Source organism: Argiope bruennichi, chromosome 5, assembly GCF_947563725.1.
Source record: "Argiope bruennichi chromosome 5, qqArgBrue1.1, whole genome shotgun sequence".
Lineage (NCBI taxonomy): Eukaryota > Metazoa > Arthropoda > Arachnida > Araneae > Araneidae > Argiope > Argiope bruennichi.
In genome coordinates, this window is record NC_079155.1 from 133,923,209 (window position 1) to 133,944,008 (window position 20,800).

Here is a 20,800-nt window from a genome sequence, read left to right on the forward strand (position 1 = left end):
TGTTTCAAGTAAATTTTGAATGAAAATTTAAAAATGAAAGATGTCGGTCATAAAGTAATTTTTTAAAGTTATTTTTACTTTCTGTTCCTTTAAAATATCATTGAGTTATTTCAAAAATGATGCTTCAAAATATCGCATTAACACTAACTGTTTTTTGCATTCATATCTCTTAAATCCCAATTTTCCTATTTTTTTTAAATTTTAAATGAGTCGATATTACTTTATTCTAAAATTTTCTATGATTTCCTGATCGAAATACCACTTTTTTTTATTTCCAACATGCATTTTCAAAAATAAATGATTAATACAGCTCTTGAGTTTCAAGAACAGGGATAAAAATTTCTAACGCCCACGGAATTGATTCTAAAGAAACCTAAGATTCCCATTACTGAGTTGACATGTGTCAAAGAAATCCCTATAAGAATCTTTTTGTAAAACCATTAAGTAAAAATTTCAGTAACTTTCGCTTTTGTGTTCTGATGCGAATAGATGTGTTCTGCCCTATGTATAAGTCATATCCTCCTGAAGAAAGATAAATGTATTGGACTGACTGCTCCAAAATGAATCGCACACACACACACTCCTGTTTTGACCCTTTTTCTTCTCTTTACAATGTTTAAAATTATTTTTTATGTGGAGTGTAACGTATTTAATTTTTCTTTTCAATTTGTGTATTAGAATGCTAGTTAATAATTCATAATTTCTTCTCTTGATGGCGCTGGAAGCAAGGGTTATTTCACAGTCTCAACTGTTATATTAATTTGTTGCTAGGAGTCTAGTTGTAGCCATTGATGTGCAACAGATTTCGAGTTTGCGTGATGTTATGATTGTGTGGTATATATGTCTAGTTTTAAACAAATGGAGAACGTGTACCGTACATATTGCTTTTCTTGTCCAATCAATAGAAAAACGGCAACGTAAGCCGTTATCCTTCCAGAAAGTTAAGGCGAAAATGCTCTAAAGTAAGATGTGAGTGCATGTTGGTTTAGATAACTCGTGTTAAATAAGAAACGTACATTGTACAGTTGTCCATTGTCATTGTCGTAGCGATCAGAATGTCCTTATGTCTTGGATATTTTACCAGGAAACCCTTCCTATACTTGAAACAAAATATCTACGCGAAACGTTTCTCACATGTTCTGCTTTGAAATGAGTTACGTGCGATGGTGGTGACGATTGTACTGCCGATCGTGTGCAAAGGCTAGGTTTCTGTGAGCAGTGACATCAATTCTTTCTTTGGTGCGGAAAAATCCGTCATCTGTGCAAACAACTTAAGACTGAATATTTATCAATAGGCACACATCAGATGGAGTTTGCCAGTTTGATTTTCAAAGTCATTGTAAATCATTTATAGACAGACTCGCAAAGCGCTTGACTGTTGGCAATTAGTAAACATTTGCATGTATTTTTGTAACGTGAAGTATCAATAATAACGATATTTATCAATAGTATATTCATATTTGTTCCTGATTGAATGACAGTTGAGAAAAGTAAAGACATTAACTGACAATTTCAATTTGATTTTAAAAATCTATTAATAAAATAAATTTGTCAGTAAATTCACACTTAAAAACTAATGACATTTGTTTTTCTACAATATATATAATGCGAGAATCAGTCCAAAAGTTAGTTGCATTGCGTAAAAAAACAAAACAGGATAGAAATTTTACAAAAGCTTTATGTGTATTTTAAAGTTCCATTCAAAGTTTACTTTTAAACGCAATTATCTTGGTTGTTCAAGCATTTGTTGTGAAGTAGGACAAGCCTTCTGCAAAAAAATCACATCCAACAACCATTCTTGGGCTGCATCATCATCCGAGTGGTATCATCGCTTTGAAAGTTTTTCTTAAATGGGACCAAAAAACATGGAAGTCACAAGGTGAAAGGTCTCAGCTATAAGGAGAATGATCCCACACTTTCCACCTAAATCTTTTCAGAAATTCGGACGTTTGTTTCATGCGGTCTTGCATTGTCATGCAGGAGCGCAGTGCCTTTCGACGGTTTGCCTAGAATTCGATTTTTAAGTGCTTTTCGCAATCGTTTTTGCATTTCACAATAAGAAGATGTATTATTATTATTATTTTTTTTCATCTTTCGGCATGAATTCTGTAGGCACCAAACCTTCTCTGTCGAAAAATAGTATTATCATCACTTTTCCCGCTGATGGAGCAATTCAACACTTTTTTCAAGTTAGGGAGGTGGAATGTTTCGTTTCAGGTAAGAAATGGCGAATCCAAGTCTCATCACCGGCCACAATATTCTCCAAAAGCTCTTTTCCTTCCTTTTGGTAACGTTGCAGAAATTCAAACGCATTTTCAAAACGCTTCTCTTCATGCTCCTGCGTCACGAGGCACTCTAGACGAGGCACGCATTGAGTACAAATTTTATGAAATTTAAATGATCGGCAATAATTTTATGCACACTTTCATAAGAAATATCCAGTTCATTTGAAATTCCGTCTATTGTTATGTATCTGTTTGCAACAATGTATTCCTTCAAACGAGTAGCGATTTCAAAATTTGTCGTCCTTCGCGATCAACGTCATTAATATCTGTACATCCATTTACAAACATGTTGCCCTACTTCCCAATAGATTGGCGTGACAATGCGTTTTAATCATATACTTCATGCAATTGCCGGTAAATTTCAGTGCAGTTACACCTTTTTTTCCATAAAAATCGAATCATTAAATGCATTTCCGATTTCAACGCCATTTGCAGCTGTTGAGATATGTTTGCGACTGATTATCAGAAAAACTAAAATTGTCTCTTGAAAGCGTCACACGATAAATACCTCAAGTGTTGCTTCAAAACAGCCTTTGACGGAAAATTTTTACGAAGCAGTGCAGCTAACTTTCTGACTAATCTAAATATATACTGTTATATTCTGTTGGCGAAGCACCGAATCCAAAATTTCCTTCACAATAAAATGCTTTATACTGTATTTGAATTTGTGATTTAAATAAACACATTTTATTGTTTAGACGTCGACGAATGCGAAGAAAATACTCCGTGCGATCATATTTGCCGGAACAGCCCGGGATCTTACGAGTGTTCTTGCAAGTCTGGATACGAACTAGGAGCGGACAGAAGCACATGTTACAGTGAGTATTGCGATAAAAGAATCAATGCTCTTTTAAAAATACAATTTACTTCCGAACTCATAAATATAGTTATAGCCATATTCGATAGTGATTCATTGCTAATATGTATCTAAAAAATTTTTTTGTACGAGATTTGTGGTTGAATGTTTCACTGAGCATCTGTGGAAGAAATTTGTTGGAATGAGAGCGCGCTTACTTTGATAAGAGCCGAGTACGCCTGCAAGCTGTAAATGTTAAATGTTAACAAATGTAAAAAATACAACTTTTTTTTAAAAAAATAAAAGCATACTCTTCTTATTTACATTCAGAACCTGCCTGTCAACAAACCCTTCAATCTAAACTTAATGGGTATCGAAGATGTTGTGAAAAATAAATTTGGATAGTGATAGTAAAAATAAATTTGGATAGTGATTTGGATGTTTAGAAAAATAATTTATTGCAAGAATGTGATAAGGATTTTTTTTTTATTTTGTTATATTTCTGCTAAATAATCTTCCATGAATGAGCAGATATTAAACTTGCGTTATATGTTAGTCAAACCGAGAAAACTATTATCTTCAATAGTGTAAAGTTGCGAAGTATTTCACATTATTTATATATTGTTCGGATGGAATTTTGCAATTATGATGTTTCCACATGATAGTCGTTGTGCACATGTTTTTGAATCGCCTGATGAAAATGAATGATAAATCAAAACACGTTGTCGTTATGAATATTCAAAATTATAAAGAATCGCAAAGATGTATTAGAGCTTTAACTGGTTTAGAAAGAGGAAAGTTAAATGAAATAAACAGTTTCTAAGAATATGCTTTTATTAAGATACTAAAGAGAATTTTATTACTTTGCTTATTTTCTACTTTCTTTTGAGGATTGATTTCAAGATTCATTGTATTTGTACGAAATTGTTATTATTTATATTATGAATCTTTGTATTCTATTTTTCTCAAACTCACTAACAGGCAGTGCCACTTGTACAGAGAGAAAACTTAAATAAAGGAATTGATTAACAAATGATTACGTTTTAAAAATATGAAGGTAACGTGATGTCATCTTGAACTTAAAAGTGCATAAAATTTCAAACTTGCCCGTTTGGAAGTGAGCGGAAAATTGATTTGAAAACACAAATGAAACAAGCAGAATGAAATAAAAGTGCATAAATCAATCACGATTACCTCAATGACGGTTTCTTTTCCAATAAACAGTAAGGATAAGTAAGATAAACGTAGAAGTCAATCACTAAAGAAATTTGAATTGTCTTATTTATTGAGCAACAAATCATAGTTTCATCTTTATATTGATAATTGTTATTGATGCTGTTCGTTGATGTTTTAAACTTGCTCCTTATGGCAAGTGCGCAGAGAGCGACGCCTTTCAGCAAAATACCTTTTATTGCACTTTCTCTGGTTTTGTACAAAATTTAGAATTCGAATGCTCCCCAGACATGGTGAACTGAAAATCGCTTCACTATTTTCTTCTTATTTTATTAATTTAGTTTCGCTCCATATGTCTAAGATCGATAGAAATTTCCATTTTCGTTCTTCCTGGAATAGCCATTGTTCGTTTGAGAGGTATGCGGACAATCTGAATTTAAAACAAGAAAAAGTTTTTAAAGAAATGTTATTTTCCGACAAATGAAAAATGAACGAGAGATGATATTTTTGTGAAATTAAAGTAATCGGAAAATTTTTTCTTAAAAATCTGGTTTGCTTCAAATAAATTAGCTTTTAGGGAATATTATCGTCGCATTTGAGCTGTTCCTCATCACAATTTTCTACTAAAAGAAATTTTAATAGTAAAAAAGAATGGCTTTTGCCGTTCATTACTCCCCCCCCTCTTTCCCCCTGCCTTTTGGTTTCGAATGTTCTTACCAAAAGACAGAAACCGGGCAAAGATAATTTTTCTTCTCGGTAATATTTTGTTTTCGTCCAATCAATATCGATTTGCTATTTATTGGGTGGTTCATTTTTCAGAGAAAGTAATAAGCTGCAAAGTGAAATAAAAAAACAAAAGCTTTAGAGAATAGATTGTAATTTTTTTTATTGTGGTGCCGAATCCCCGCGTAGGTTGAAAATAATTGCTGCCGCATACTTCATCTGACCAGCTTCATCGGAATGAAATCATTTTCGGATTTTTGAAAAATGAAATAACCCTGTTTAAACAGTATATTTGAGCAAAGATGAAAAATATACAGCAGACAAATATCAGAGCGCTGATTATATTATTGAGTTGTACCAAAAAGTTATATATATGTAAGCATACATTTTTTGAATCAGAAGGCAGTTTTGACGATAGTGAAGAAACTTTCGATGTCGTTTTATTTCATCCAGTGGTGGCACGCATTATGTACAAGCCGGAGCACACAGACAACACAGAGCAAAAATGAGGAAAAGCTCATGAAAATTTTATACCTGGTCTTATATGCAATATTTTGATAGGAGAAATATTATTCACAGTGCTTATATATTACTAAGATTCTGATAGGGATTTCTCAGACGCTCCGATTTAGACAAGGGAAACACAGGGATCTTTTATAAAGAATTTGTTTAGATCAGCAATTTTTCATCCTCTCACTCGGAGCGTGGGAACCGCTGACGAAAGAATTTTCACAAAGCTTCAGTTGAATTAATGAAATAGAATAAGTGGAATGGGATCAGAAAATAAGCGAATATTTTAGAATGAAGTTACTATGAGCTGAATTACGATAAAATTTTGGAAATTAATTAGAATTGAAATTAAAGTTATATATATATATATATATATATATATATATATATATATATATATATATATATATATATACATACAGCGTGTTGCCGAATTCGACAGACAAATTCAGAGGGGTGATAGTAGGCATCAAGAGGATAAAGAATCACCATACAACGTGGGATCCCAAACGACGTTTAGGGGGTGAAAATCGCAAAAATATAAGGAGTCGGCAAACTTTTGGAAACTGTAAAAAAATAATAAAAAAATAACAAAAGGTGTTTCAACTATGAATTTTTTTATAATGAAAGCACATTCTTAAGTGCTATTTTTAAGCACATTCTTAAGGGCTATTATTAAGGGCTGATGAACAAGGGGGTCGTAAATTATTGAAAATGAAAAAGTAGATTAGAACACTTATTTGCAAAAATATTTAAACTTAAGAAATTTTATAATATAAGAAAATATAAGAAATTTTATACCCCTTAATTTGATATAAGTCTGTTATGTGAAAATTGAGGAGTTTTTAAGATATTCAAGAAAAATTAAAATGTTTGCCAGGAAACATCGCTGCAACATTGATACCAATGTTTACAGAGGGCGTTGCCAAATTCGAAAGTTGAATTTAGAGAAGTGATAGTAGGCATTAAAGAGATGAAAAATTATCATAAAACATAGGGTCGCAGGAGACGTTTATTCTGTGAAAATCGCAAAAACAGACATCGAAAAGACAATTTGCCTGGTGAAGAGAATGTCCCTAAGAATGCAAAGATTTAGAACAAGGTAGTCGAGAAGAATAAGTTTTCTCGTATCTGAATTTTCCATGCGTTCGAGGAATATAAAAGCTGTGAACATTGCAGAATTGATGGTTCGAGGAATATAAAAGCAGCTTATATTCATTAAAGAGCAGTGCAGAATTGATAGTCGATAAGTTTCATTCGCAAACAACATGTTAGATTTCAAGAATGACGAATATGAATTTAATTTACGACCGAGCAAATGGTAATAAACGGCTAGCACAAAGAATATACCAATAGCAATATCCAAGTAGGCGTTGTCCACACCACAGCACCTTTGCAAATATTAATAGATGGTTGCGGAAGACAGGAGGATCCTTCAAAATAACGAGGCCAAATGCAGGACTGGAACGCCTCAGTGGCGCAAAGTACCTTGTTTTATTGCAGCACGTCCTTCCGGATTTACTGCAGGAAATACCGGCCATTGCACACCAGAACATGTGGTTAATGCATGGTGGTACACCAGTGCATTTTTTGAATTCTGTGCGTAATTAACTAAATGATGTATATCCTGGGACGTGGATTGGACGTGGTGGACCTGTTGATTGGCCTCCAAGTTCGCCGGACCTTAAACCCTTGGATTTCTCTTCTGGTGCCATATAAAATCTTTTGTTTATCAGACACCTTTGGATACATTGAAAGATCTTGTAGCACGGATCGTCGTCGCTGCTGGAGAAATCGCAAGCACGCCTGGTATGTTTGAGCGCGTCTGGTGGTCCTTTAAACGTCGGTGTCGATTGTGTAATGACCTTCGCAGCCGCAACATTGAGCAATTTTTATAAAAGTTTTTCATCGTCTCCTTTCTTATGTTAAAATGTTCGTGCTGCAAATGTATGCTGTATCTGTATCTCAGCAAATAAATTTTCACCGTCATTTGCGAGTTTATATTTCTTTGAAAATTCTTATCGGCTTGATGCCTACTATTACTCCTCAGAATTTTTCGATAGAATTTTGTAACACCTTCTGTAAATATTGGTGCCGATGTTGCAGCGATGTTTCCCGACAAACATTTTAGTTTTTCTTGAATATCTTAAAACCTCCTCAGTTTTCACACTACAGACTTATAACAAATTAAAGAGTATAAAATTCCTTATATTTTCAAGCTTTTATTTTTCTTAAAGTTTTAATATTTTTGCAGGTAAGGGTTCTAAACTACTTTTTCGTTTTCAATAATTTATGACCCCCTGGTTCATCAAATCGGCGTGTTACTCACATGAAAACTTGTCTTTAAGAATGTGCTTTCACTTGAAAAAATTTCATAGTTGAAACACCTTTTGTTATTTTATTTTATTAATTATTTGTTATTTTATTAATTTTTTACAGTTTCCAAAAGTTTGCCGACTCCTTATATTTTTGCGATTTTCACCCCCTAAACTTCGTTTGGGACCCCATGTTGTATGGTGATTCTTTATCCTCTTGATGCCTACTGTCACCCCTCTGAATTTGTCGGTCGAATTCGGCAACACCCTATATATATATATATATATATATATATATATATATATATATATATATATATATATATATATATATATATATATATATATATATATATATATATATATATATATATATATATATATATATATATATATATATATATTAACAGGGTGGTTACAATTAAAGTGACCCTACTCAAACCCTTCTAAAATCCCTTCTGTTTATGGAATTTTGATGAAATTTGATATATACTTTATTTGGACCATGGGGAAAAGACTTCTGAAATAAAAAAAGTTCAAATTTTGTCCACTAGGGGTTTCTGATGTCTACAGAAGGACAAAAAAAAATCTGTCAGAATCATTAAAATTTATTCATTTACAGAATATACTCAGTGTGTGGTCCATTGGCATGAATTACATTTTGACAGCTAATTTCAATGGTAGCGCGAGGAAACCTTCTAGAAAAATCCATAACATGGCGTGTAATGCCACCTTTCAACTCAGATAAAGTCCTGATTCCTCTTTCATAAACACGGTCTTTTAGTAATCCCCACAAATAGAAAACAATGGGATTTAAGTCGAGTGACCGAGGAGACCAGGCATCTGGAAAGGCTCCAGATACTACAAGACTTTCGACAAAGTTATCTCGAAGCAGCTTGGTGATTTGGCGCCCAATGTGAGGAGTTTCTCCATCTTGCATGAAAACAATAGCCCGCAAACATTACTACTCCTGTAAAGCAGGAATGATTTGCTGTCTAAGCAGTTCACTGTACCGCGCACTCGTAACAGAGCATATTTTAGGACCTTGAGGAGTGAGAGTTTCAAAGAAAAACAGTCCGAGGATAAAATCAGCTGTAAATCCATAACATGTAATCTGTTGTTTTTGGTGCCGTAACTGTGGGTGCAAGAATCCCATATGTGGCAATTTTAGTTATTCAAAGCACCATCTAAAGAAAAGTACGCCTTATCTGACTATAGAATTTGTTACGCTTCATCATTTTCTGCTCTCGCCAAAATTCAGCAAGCAAATTCATAGAGTGTTTTGTAGTAGCATTTGCACCACTTAGATCTTATAAGAATTTTAAAATAAATCTCGGAATTTTTCGTATTGTCGATCACGTATTCACCAACTCACTCCGATCGAGCACTTGCTAAAAAATGGCTGAAACTGGAGGTTCTTTTAATGACGGCAGTGCGATTTCTTTGACAATTTCATTCGCATTTTAGATTTTCTTGAATAATTTTAAAGCTGCCCAGTTCTCACACTACGCGCTGATATCAAATTAGAGAATATAAAATTCTTTACATTTTCAAGCTTTTATTTTTCTTCAAGTTTTAATATTTTTGCAAATATAGGTTCTACACTACTTTTTCGTTTTCAGTAATTTACGACCCGCTAGATCATCAAATCCACATGTTACCAGCATGAAAAAAAAAAAAAACTTTTAAGGATATGAAACACAAGTTGTTATTTTTTAATTATTTTTTTAATTTCTCCGACTCTCTATATTTTTGCGATTTTCACCTATTAAACTTCGTTTGGGACCCCATAGTGTGTGGTAATTCTTTATCTTCTTGATGCCTGCTATCACCCCTCTGAATTTGTCGTTCGAATTCAGCAACACCCTGTATATGTAATATAAGGGAAAATACATTGTTCATTTGACTTATTGTATCTTTGATCCCTTCTGTCTGTGCTGGCAATTGGTAAAAAAATTTGGAAGTTTGTGACTTAAAACTTAATCATTCACCAATTATTTAATTAAGCTTGTTAGTGCCTGAAAGAAATGCCTTATTTTGATGAATAAAACTGTTTTATTTTATTTCATTCCTAAAAGTATTTAAGAATTATTTTTTCCTTATAATATTTTTTGATATTAAGAAATGATGTTCTGTTCGTTTTTACTGTTTTCCATTTCTGACTAAAATTGAGTTTAGATGCTAAACTTACTATGTTGTACATTTTGGCACCAAGATGTTGTTCCTTTGACCAGGTCAAAAGTGCAATATTTCTTATTTAGAGAAAACTGGTAATACTTCACCGAAGTTTATTTTTGAAAATTTTGAGGAAGTAGGTTATTTGTATACGATTTGATTTTTTTTTCAGATGATCTTTCGTAACTATCCCCAGCTTTAAAATGATTGTAATAATGAACATGTATACCCACTTTGGATGTCTGACGTAAATTTTCCGTTTCCATTTCTCTGTGAATGGGAAATTTGCTCTTGAAGGGATGGAGGATTAAAATTTCTGAATTTTAAGCTTGAATTATTCTCTAACTAGAAATTCCTCCTCTGAATATTAATTGTGAGTCAACCGAAGTGTGAGACAATACTATTGATTATTAGTTGCTTTTGGCGACTAGTTGGTTCGCCAAGAATAACATTAAAGACACTCTTGCACTCTTTTCTAAAATTTTCAATTAAATATTTATGTACTTTGGTCTCTTAACAGCTTTTTCAGCAAAATATTTTTGAGCTTTATATTCCAGTAGTCACAAAACTCATATGATTATAGAGGCATTACGTTATTCTGTTCATTGTATTCTATATTTCTCTGATTTACTGTCGGCTGCCGTAATATTTAAATTTAAATTTGAAATGCAGGTGATAAAACTTCAATGAATGCGAAAACGTTTTTGTTGAAAGCAGGCATATTTTTTAAAAATTAATTACAGAAAATCTAACCCTTTGATATTGTAATCGTATCTGTACTATAGCATATTTTTTTATAATCTGTGCAGTATTTCAAAAAAATATTCAATAAAAATTACTGATTCATCATAAAATTCAGTTTTACCTTCACAATGTGGTGAATAATGACTCGAAATTTTGTTGAAGAATAAAGCCACTTTATAACTGTCATCTGTTGTAGTGAATGAAACAAACGTATTTCCCATGTTTTGTTGATAAATTGACATCTGCTTTCTTTTCTTTCCCCTTTTTTTTGTTTTGAAAAAGTGGCTTTTACTATTTCAACACATTCATATGCATTTTCCAAAATTCTTGGTAATATTGCATCAATATTTACCACACTGATATATCTTTTTGTAAACGAATGCAAAAAGTTCAGCATAATGGTCATAAATAAGAGTTTTGAAACAAAAGTTTCCATAAATACTCCCAGTTGGAGTTTAATAATCAGATGCGCTATATTAATATTAAAAATTGTCCAGATTCACAATACATTGTTGAATAATTCATGATTTAAAAGACTTTGTTTCACAATGTTCTATATTTCTTTCTTTATCTGTATATAAAATATACCAGAAGAAAATATTTGCAATCTTCAACCCATTTGACCTCGAGTTTGGATGACACTACACTTCGGGCTTTCTTGGTGATCCTTGGAATTTTGGAAGTTGAATGTTTTGACTTTTCGAGTGTATGTGAACTTCAATAATGAACCCATTTTTATCTTCAATGCTCAATTGGAAATTTGGATAAAATTTCAGACCAACTTAATTAAAAAAGTGGCATTGTTCGAAAATATATATTCACCTCCAAGAAAACTGAGAGAAGAACAACCTCACTGGCTTGTAATATCGAGTTATTTTATTCAAAATAGTGAAAAATTCGTAAGATTGGCTTACCTATAGCTAATTTGACAGAATTAATATTGGTGGGCGTTTCACAAAAGGGAGCCATGTGAGGGGGATGGTCGAACTGTCTTTCGGTCACTGATGACACGGGGCGGCACATGCACCTGAATGAAGAATAGACGCATTTTCATTATTGTTGCGCATTAAAAATATCCAGAGAGATTCAGCAACATTTCCTGGAGTGGTAAGGCAATTTGGAATCGCAATTGTGGTATATTCATCACATGCGATGGAAGGCGTTGTATTGTCAGCATATATGTCATTTCGAATCGTTTCTTTCTAAATGTTAGAACTTTGTTGGACACGCCTTCTCTTTTGGATGACAAAGAATGCTTGATCTTTCTGCACCAAGTCCTACAGGGGCTACATGAAAGGAATATGTTTCGTAATCTATGTGCTTGCTCATTCTGGTTGTAGCATGATCCAATTCATTTTAGTAATGAAGTTCGGTAATCCCTAAACACTACAAATCGGCAGTAGTGGATCAGGCTTCGTGGTCTAGTTTATCAGCCTGCCAGATTTCTGATCGACCTTCTAAAGTGAAGATCATGCAAAAAAAAAACCTTTTTCTTGTGTCAAATGAAAGCAAAAGTATACGGTATTGTTTTCGAATCAGCTGAAAACCTTTCCGATTGCATCTTTGCAGATTTTCATAAAGGCCCCTCATCCTCGTCATCTCGTAAAGTTTCTCTTTCTATTGATTACTGAGGATTCTCGGTAGACTGGCTTCTGCATATAAAAAATGTTTTCCATGCTTGCATAAAATAGATTTGAAGATAGAAATCCAACTATTCATTTGCTGTAGCAATAATTAATTCATTAAAAAACAAAGTATTATTTTATTCGCTCGCTTGTTAAGCTTGTATCGGTTTGTTTATCAAATCATATACAAGGTTAAATAAAAATATTTTTTTTTCTTAAACTGGAATTCGGTAATCGCATTATTGTCGAATTTTGTGAAAATCTCATTGATGGACGATTTTAATGTTGGAGAAGGAAGATTGTTTGAAAACTTCTAATGAAAAATCTAAACTAAAAACGGTAAAAAAAAACATCCGATTCTAATTTCTTCATAGTCTTACCTGGCTAATGATATTTCTGATAGCATTAATGCTGATAATAATTGCATTTTAAAATGCTAATGTGTAATCACTAAGCAATTTGACGGTTATTAAATGGGAACTTACCACTCGAACGATTTAATAGTATGACCCTTATGAAGGACCTTATAGTTCAGCCATATATATTAACAAAATGAACAATCTGGGAATCCTCCTAATATGAGTAGTACGATTCTTCATCGAGAGAGTTAAAGATCGACTTTTTAAATAGCTACCAAATATAAATAATAAGAAATCTAATACCAAATTTGATGAGTTATTGCTTCAGAAAAAAGGTTTGACGTCAATTTATATTCTTAAATCTAATTCATAGTGATTTAATTCTTAGTATCGAATAATTATATAATTCTTACTATGCTGTTGTTGAACAGAGATCTGAGCATTGATCCTAGCTGCGCATTAGTGCCGTGGTGGCTTGGTGGTAAAGTCTCGGTTTAGGAACCGGAGGGCTTCACGTTTAGAGACCCGATTCCACCAAAGAACCGTCGTGTAAGTGGGCCCGGTGCATGCTAAATCTGTCGGGGCCAAACGTCCTCCCGCTGGTGTGGTATGGAAGTTTGGAGACGGAGTGTCAGCTCAGGTGTCGTCCTTGGCATCTGGCCGCGGCTCAAAAGTACGAGGTCTGTCCCAAAATAGCCCTAGTGTTGCTTTAAAAACGGAACATTAATATAACTAAACTTGGCTGTGCATTCAGAACTTTCCCCTGAAGTATTGCAGAAGTTTGGAGAAAGGAATTCAAGCCCGTATGTTCTCGTCATTTGACTGTGTCAATTAGAAACTGCAATGTCCGTCCCTAAAATAGTGCTTAATTAAAATAATTTGATGTAATTAAACAGTCGAAACTAAATTATTCAAATTATCCTGGAAATCCTAGCCTGATGTATTGATGCAAAAAGTACATATTTCGGTGGATATTTAGGCTATAGACCAAATTAACTATTTTTCTGACAATAACTCACCAAATGAATAACTGTGGCCATCATAATAATTAACAAAAGAAGCGGAGAATCGCAAATTTAGTTCAAAAGTATTATATTTTCATGTCTTAACCTATGAACTTTATTGCTGCAATTGCAATGAATGGAAACTATTTTAAAATTTATCCCTTGCATCATTTGGTCTATTCAGCGTAGAAAGCTGCGAGTGACCGGTCGATGCTATTATATACAGAGAGTAATCAGTAAACATCTTTCAAGACCTTTAAATACAAAACGGATCTCCTGTAACCAGAGAAGTGACGTGTACTTGTAGTAAAGTGACTATGCTGAATTTATTGACAGATTACAGTGTCCATGGCGAAATAAGGAAATTACAAAAATAACCAAAATGATAGATGAAATCAGTCCAAAAATCCCATTAGAAAAATGTACATTATACCGTTATAAAAACTATAAGGGAAAGTTTCATGGAGCTATCTATGAACCAGCGAAGATATTTCCAATCGAAATTATGGACTTCCAGTAACTTCAAAAAGGGTTCGTCCTTAAATTGAAAAATGTATTCTCCGGTATTATCATACAGTTTTTCCGAGTTAAGCAACAGCGAAGTGAAATTTAAACAACGAAGAAATTAAGAAAAAATAATTTAGAAAAAAAAGTTTAAAAAACACATTAAGGGTGAGCGTGGGTATCTGAGGATCCAAACGCAGAAGTTTCGTGCAATTAACCAAATACCTGATGAAAAACCTCTCAGTCGTAGAGCCACGAAAGAAAATTCACATTTTAAACCTTTTATCCTGAGTCCTGTGCAGACTGGAAATCGTGAAAAGCATACGCTCGCTATTCAGTGCACTGCACACGGAAAGGAAAAAAACACGGATCAGAATAAATGTATTGCTAAACAAAAACATGGCAAGTGTGTTCCAAAAGGCCACTTTCGTCATACAACAATACACATTTGTCGGCATGCATACTTCTAACCATCAGCGGTATGATAACACTGGAGAAGGCATTTGTAAAATTTAGAACAAATTCGCGGAAAGCTCATAATTTCAATCGCAAATATTTCCGACAAGTTTTGAGGTAATTCTAAGAAACTTTTCCTGTGTTTTTACTACGATATAGCGTATATTTTTCTAAATGAACTTTATGGCCGATCTTCTATAATTTTAGAGTTATTTTTTGTAGCTTCTTTATTTCGCCACTAGGGATGCTGTTACCTGCTTCAATAAACACTGTATAATCATTTTACTATAGATATATGTTATTTTCCTGGCTATACGAGACGTCGTTTTGATTTTAAAGGCCGTCAAAGGACTTTGCTGCTCGATTCTTATTGCCTTAAAACGATGTTTTTAAACATTTTAAAGCAATAGGATTAGCGGTTAAAAATTATTGTCTCATGGCATCGAGGTTTTAATTGTGTTAAATTTAATACCGAATTTGGCGGTTTAATTTCATTTTTAGCAGCAATTTAGCAGTATTCAAGTCTAACCAGATAGGATTCATGAAGTTAACAAATATTCGCTTTCGCATCGTTTTATTACGAAAAATATTGATTTAAAACTAAATTATCTTTGTTAATTTCTATAGAATGCATTTAATATCAATCCAGGACTATTTAACAGAGAGCGCTGAGAAGCTTTCTCCATATTTTAAGATTGGACATTGAGATACTATTCCGCTTGCAGAACACGAGTCATCGCGGGTTTTAATGTTGATGTTATTTCATTTTCCTTCCAATCTTCTTCGCCAAGATTCGATGACAGTTTTTCTACAATTTATTTAATTATCGGTAAGATTTAGTCGGTATTTATGTGTGACCCGCAAAAGAAATTGTGCCGTCACTGAGCACAGTCTAGTGACTTGCCTGTCTTTGCAAGCGATGGGCTGTCGTACAGCTTCTGTTTTGCTGATAGGCCAGTCGACGAACTGGTCACATACTGACTCCAGCCACAAGTTAAGAGAATCTGCTGGGGGCCGGTTATCCGCATTGAATCGCCTCAGAGCTGATAAAGTGGGTGTGTTGTAGAGTCGATTGCAAGTGTCTTTGCTTGAATTTTCTTGGGAACGATCTGCCTGTAATGAAAGCATATTGGCGCAAAATACTGAGCTAATATAAAATATTCACATTTTCAAAATTCGAGTTATCCTAGCATATTACACTTATAAATATGAGATATTTATGAAAATTACAGCAAATGGACTATCTATCTTAATGGTCTGATCACTCTACAAATGATTTATGCGCATTTCCTGGGTCACAAGTCCATGCGATAGAGGAACTTGTTTATCTGTACTTGCATCCTGTGAATAGTCATCAGTTCAGCACTGATCCATTCCTTGTGTTATTCTATCCCTTTTGATAAAGGAGGTACATAAACGAGAACCTTAATAATAGTGTGACAAGAAAGGAGTCACGGTTAAATCAAGTGACCTGAGAGGCCAAGGGAACAAAGCGAGGGCATCCTGACCAATCCGCGACGCAAAAATTCGTTACCAAGGACGATTCAAGATTCCAAGGAGGAAGAAGAGTGTCCTGCTAGAAGAGAAAGCGTCCTCCGAATTACGGAAAATCCCTAATCGGAACTTATCCAGGTAACTTGCACCTTCCACTTGCAAAAGAAAAATACTCCGTTGTCGGTAAAATATTCACCTTCGCCTCAGAATTGCACCATTGACAAATTGAAGAATTTATATAGAATGAGCTGAAACGCCTCGTAGACGTGTGTTAGGGGGCACACAGGGGAACATTTGCAGAATGTACAGAAAATTTGAGGGTGGTTATTTTCATATATCATTCATATTGGTGCGTATAATATTTACGAATGTCTAGCGTTTTGAATATTAATACATCGTTTACAATAGTCCTTTATTAAATTGTAAAATAAATAGAAATGACTAATTCAAATTCTTTAGTAATTCGAATTTTGCTCTGACACCTTCAGTTTCCTATTGACATAATAGTAAAATATCTATGATTCCGATTTACTTTGGTTAATTCGAAGTCAAAACCAAAGACATTATTTCTCTTGCTGAAATGGTATTCTTAGTTAACTATGTACTAAAATATGTGGGCTCTCTATGTATATAATGTTATTTTGTTTAGAATTGAAAATTGATAAAAAAAAAAAAAAATTACATCACCTCACATTTGAAAACGCTTGAGCACATCAAATGCGAACTCTTTTGTTGATTTTGAAATTTTATCGTTATTTCAGTGTTGTATGCTGTTCATTGACCATAACAATTTCATGATTTATTAAATTCATTGTTTTTTTGAAATCATTAAAAAAATTTTAAAATCAGACTTTTTCAATTAAAATTACTTTTTCTTTATATTTATACTAGCCGCCTTTGGCGACCAGCCTGTTCGCCAACCTGAATGTTCGTTAAAATTTTAATAATTAAATATTTTATGCAATTCCTACTTTAATAGCTTCTTCATCAAAATATTTTAAAACTTCAAATTTTGATTGTCATATAATTCATTCATAATATTATAAAGGCCTTCAGTTATAACGTAATATGTATCTCTCTAATTTTCTGTTAGCACCCGTAGAATTTATGCTTTTAATGAAAGTGGAAAGAATTAATCTTCAATTAATATAATAATATTTTTTACTGAAACAAAGCATTTTTTTTATAATCTGATTACTGAAAATAGAGTCACTCAGCGTTTAAACTTTATGGGCACTAAAGAATATCTTTTTTAATTTATGTAATATCTCAAGAATTTGCCAACAAAATTTTCTTAAATTCATCATGAACAGATCGATTCATTAACAATGTTTAATTTTAAATGCATCAAACACTAAGAAAATAAAACGAATCGTTTAAAATAAACGGTTGAAAACAGGTTTTAAAAAACTACTTAAAAAACGATGTACTTAAAACTATAAGCATATACAAAAAATATATAACTAACATAAATACATTTTAATTACAAAAGCATGCAACGAACCTAAAAATAATTTAAATCCAGTCCGCATCTGTTGATAATAATTTTCAACACAATGCGGAATTCAGAACACCATGCGCATGCGTGAATTTTCAACGCCAGTTACGTAACGCAAATAAGTGATTTTTTCTACGCCAGTTGGGGTAACGCTATGCGGATTAGAAATTTTTAATTTCCTTAATTCTGTTTTATTTTAATTCAAAAGTACTTCAGAATGAATCTGAAAGATCGATTAATAAACAATGTTTAATATTAAATGCATCAAACATTAAGAAAATAAACAGAATCGTTTGAAATAATCCGCCGAAAAATATTAACCCTAGCCTCATTACTGTTGGGAGAAAAAAAAACTGAAGCCTTACTCATTTGGCGGTGGGGAAAATGGAAGATTTTTTTGGCGAATAAGTTAGTTTTTAATTAATAATTAAAATTCTAATTAAAAATTCGAAAAAAGGAACCCCAGGTGCACATTCCCAACCTCCAAGGTATACATGTACCAAATTTGGTAGCTGTAGGTCAAACGGGCTGGCCTGTAGAGCGCCAACACACACACACACACACACACACACACACACACACACACACACACACACACACACACACACACACACACACACACACACACATTGAGCTTTATTATAAGTATAGATTAAAACTTCCAAAATAATCTTCACTGCCATATTTAGTTCTAAAATTGTCGCTCCTCTTGCTGTAATTCTAAATTTAGATTTCTTTAATACGATTTATCAAATAAACCGAATATTTATTGTGCTGCCATGCGTTTCGAAGCAAACATTAAAAAATGAAGCAATGAATGCATCGCTAAAAAAATCTGTTTGCGTATTTTTTCTGAATCTCCATATTTATTTGTTTAAAATTAACTCTGCTTGAAATAAATAGAACTGACTTTAGGGTTAAACTTTGATATACAGTCATTTGCGCCTTGCGAACTTGGCAATTTTTCGGTGGTGCTTCGTTTGCGGTTACATTGCCAAATTTTTTTTTTCCGGCCTTTTATCGTTGCTACGTTTTCGTGTTTTTCCGATTTTGATATATATTTTCCGTATTTACTGAAAAATGACTGTATATTAAAGCTGTACCGAATTTAGAATTGTTGTTGTTAAATGATTTTTTTTTTCAAGTTGCGAATTTATACTTCAGATTTATACACTTTCTCAGAAACACTTCCCTGAGAAATAACTCTTACAATGTTTAAGTTGAACTTAAAATTAATATCTGTTCGCCACGATTGAATTTTTTGGGACCGATTTTCCGCCAAATATAATCCTGACGATGTTTCATTGCAACCCTAAGAACCGTCTGTTACCATATTTTATCAAAAGACGAACGTTTGGCGATGTTTTAGAAGACTGGCGTGTTTTTGTAGATCTGGACGAGATATCATATACTGATCTAACAAATTACAAAAATTTGTCTTTTTTCCAATGACTCTTTTTTATGCTAAGAATTCCCCATTTGATTATGTTACTGAAATATTTCCGATTCTTTAGGCGAAAAGTTGATAGATGTCTTAAACAGCGATAAATTACTTTCGAATTATGAGCCACCCTTTAATATAACCTCTTTCCCTTGACAACCTTTTGTTAGCAATGTGGTTAATAAGGTTGGCTTTGTTTCGCTTTATTGAATTAAAAGCTTTCAAGATAAATTGTTTTCTTATATTTGAAAATCTTTTTATATGTATGTGTGTTCTGGTTGACAGTTTTCAACTCGAATATCCAGTTGTATGATTCTATAGTTATTTGTTAGTCAGTTTTTGCTGAAACAAATACGATTCTTTATTTCCCACAAATGTGACAACGAAATAAACAACAAAAATGTTATTTAAAAACATCCGATAAAATTTAAAAATTATATAAGACGGCTTAATACAGAATTTTAAAATTGATTATGGCCTCCAGAATTGGAAATAAACAGAAATTTTGCACTTACTGTTATTGTTTCAATATAAATAGTATCATTCTTCAAAATAAAGAAGAGGTAATTAGACTTATGGGCTAAATTAAAGAACGCGACAAAATCGCTTTACTGTAATTTTATGAAAGCGAAAAATTATCAAATATGTTAACCTAACTATATTCTTTAGTTGATACTTGGCGAGTTTTCTACTGTTTGCCATTGTTTGGCTAAAACCGGCTGTGTTCTTCAATCTGATCGACGTAAGGACACGATACACCTCAGATACTATGTTCGGAACGATATTTAAAATCTAATAAAAAAATTCTCTCTTATTATCTCTGATAAAGGATCTCTCTTAAATATTCGAGTTTGGTTACCTTAGTGTGTTTTCTAGTCTAATCCGCAAAATAGCTCCTCCCCCGCCAAAAAAAAAAAAAAAAAAAAAACTTACCCGCTTCAAGTAAAGTCTCCTAAAGTCGGCATCTGTCTCCTTCGTCAACCCAGGACATTTCCACTTCTCACGCAAAGCAGGAGGAGGCTCGATGGTCATCGAGAAAGAGACACCTTTAGCAATCTGGCGAAACAATCTGCAATTTATGTAAATAAGGAATTAGGTATCCTTGTAAATATATATTTGAGCGAACTTGATGCGTGATGCCACTCGAAAATGTGAAATCACTGTTAGAATTTATTGACATTTGATATTTCCACATGTCACTTACGCGATTTGATTTAAACAACTCAAAACGACGGTTTTTGGAAAAAAACTGCAAACGATAATTTAAAAAAAAAACTTTTCCCGAACTCTTTTGTAAATATTAGTAGTTTTGAAATTCTTTTCTTACATCTGTGAGCGTTATTTCGTCAAACAAGCATATTTGCCTAGATCCATATCAGTTTTGCGGATTTCACCACACTCACCAACTTAGAAAAAGACCAAATGAGGATGCTGATCCATTGGATTAAAAATATATAATTAAAAGAGAATCTTCACAGAAAAAAAATCCCAAAATGTCAAATGTGTAAGGAAATGTGCTTATATAATTCAGTCGCGAGAAGACGCAATAAACAAATCATTGATATCACAGGGAACTCAAAAGACTTCACCGTGAACAATAGTTTGATCGATTCTAAAACTAACCTCCCCTTTTTAGTCAGTGAAGTGAAAAAGTCAGTCTAGAAAATTCCCTGCATCGTGAGAACAGGCCCGAATTTT

General features: G+C 33.2%; 1 protein-coding gene across 1 annotated transcript in view; it reads left to right on the plus strand.

The window, feature by feature from the left end:
• The window catches only part of LOC129968987 (multiple epidermal growth factor-like domains protein 6), a 442,865-nt gene that overhangs the window by 348,119 nt on the left and 73,946 nt on the right, over positions 1-20,800 (plus strand). Inside the window, exon 21 of the mRNA XM_056083379.1 lies at positions 2,984-3,103. Within this exon, the coding sequence (XP_055939354.1) occupies positions 2,984-3,103 (120 nt within the window). The remainder of the gene's footprint in view (positions 1-2,983; positions 3,104-20,800) is intronic.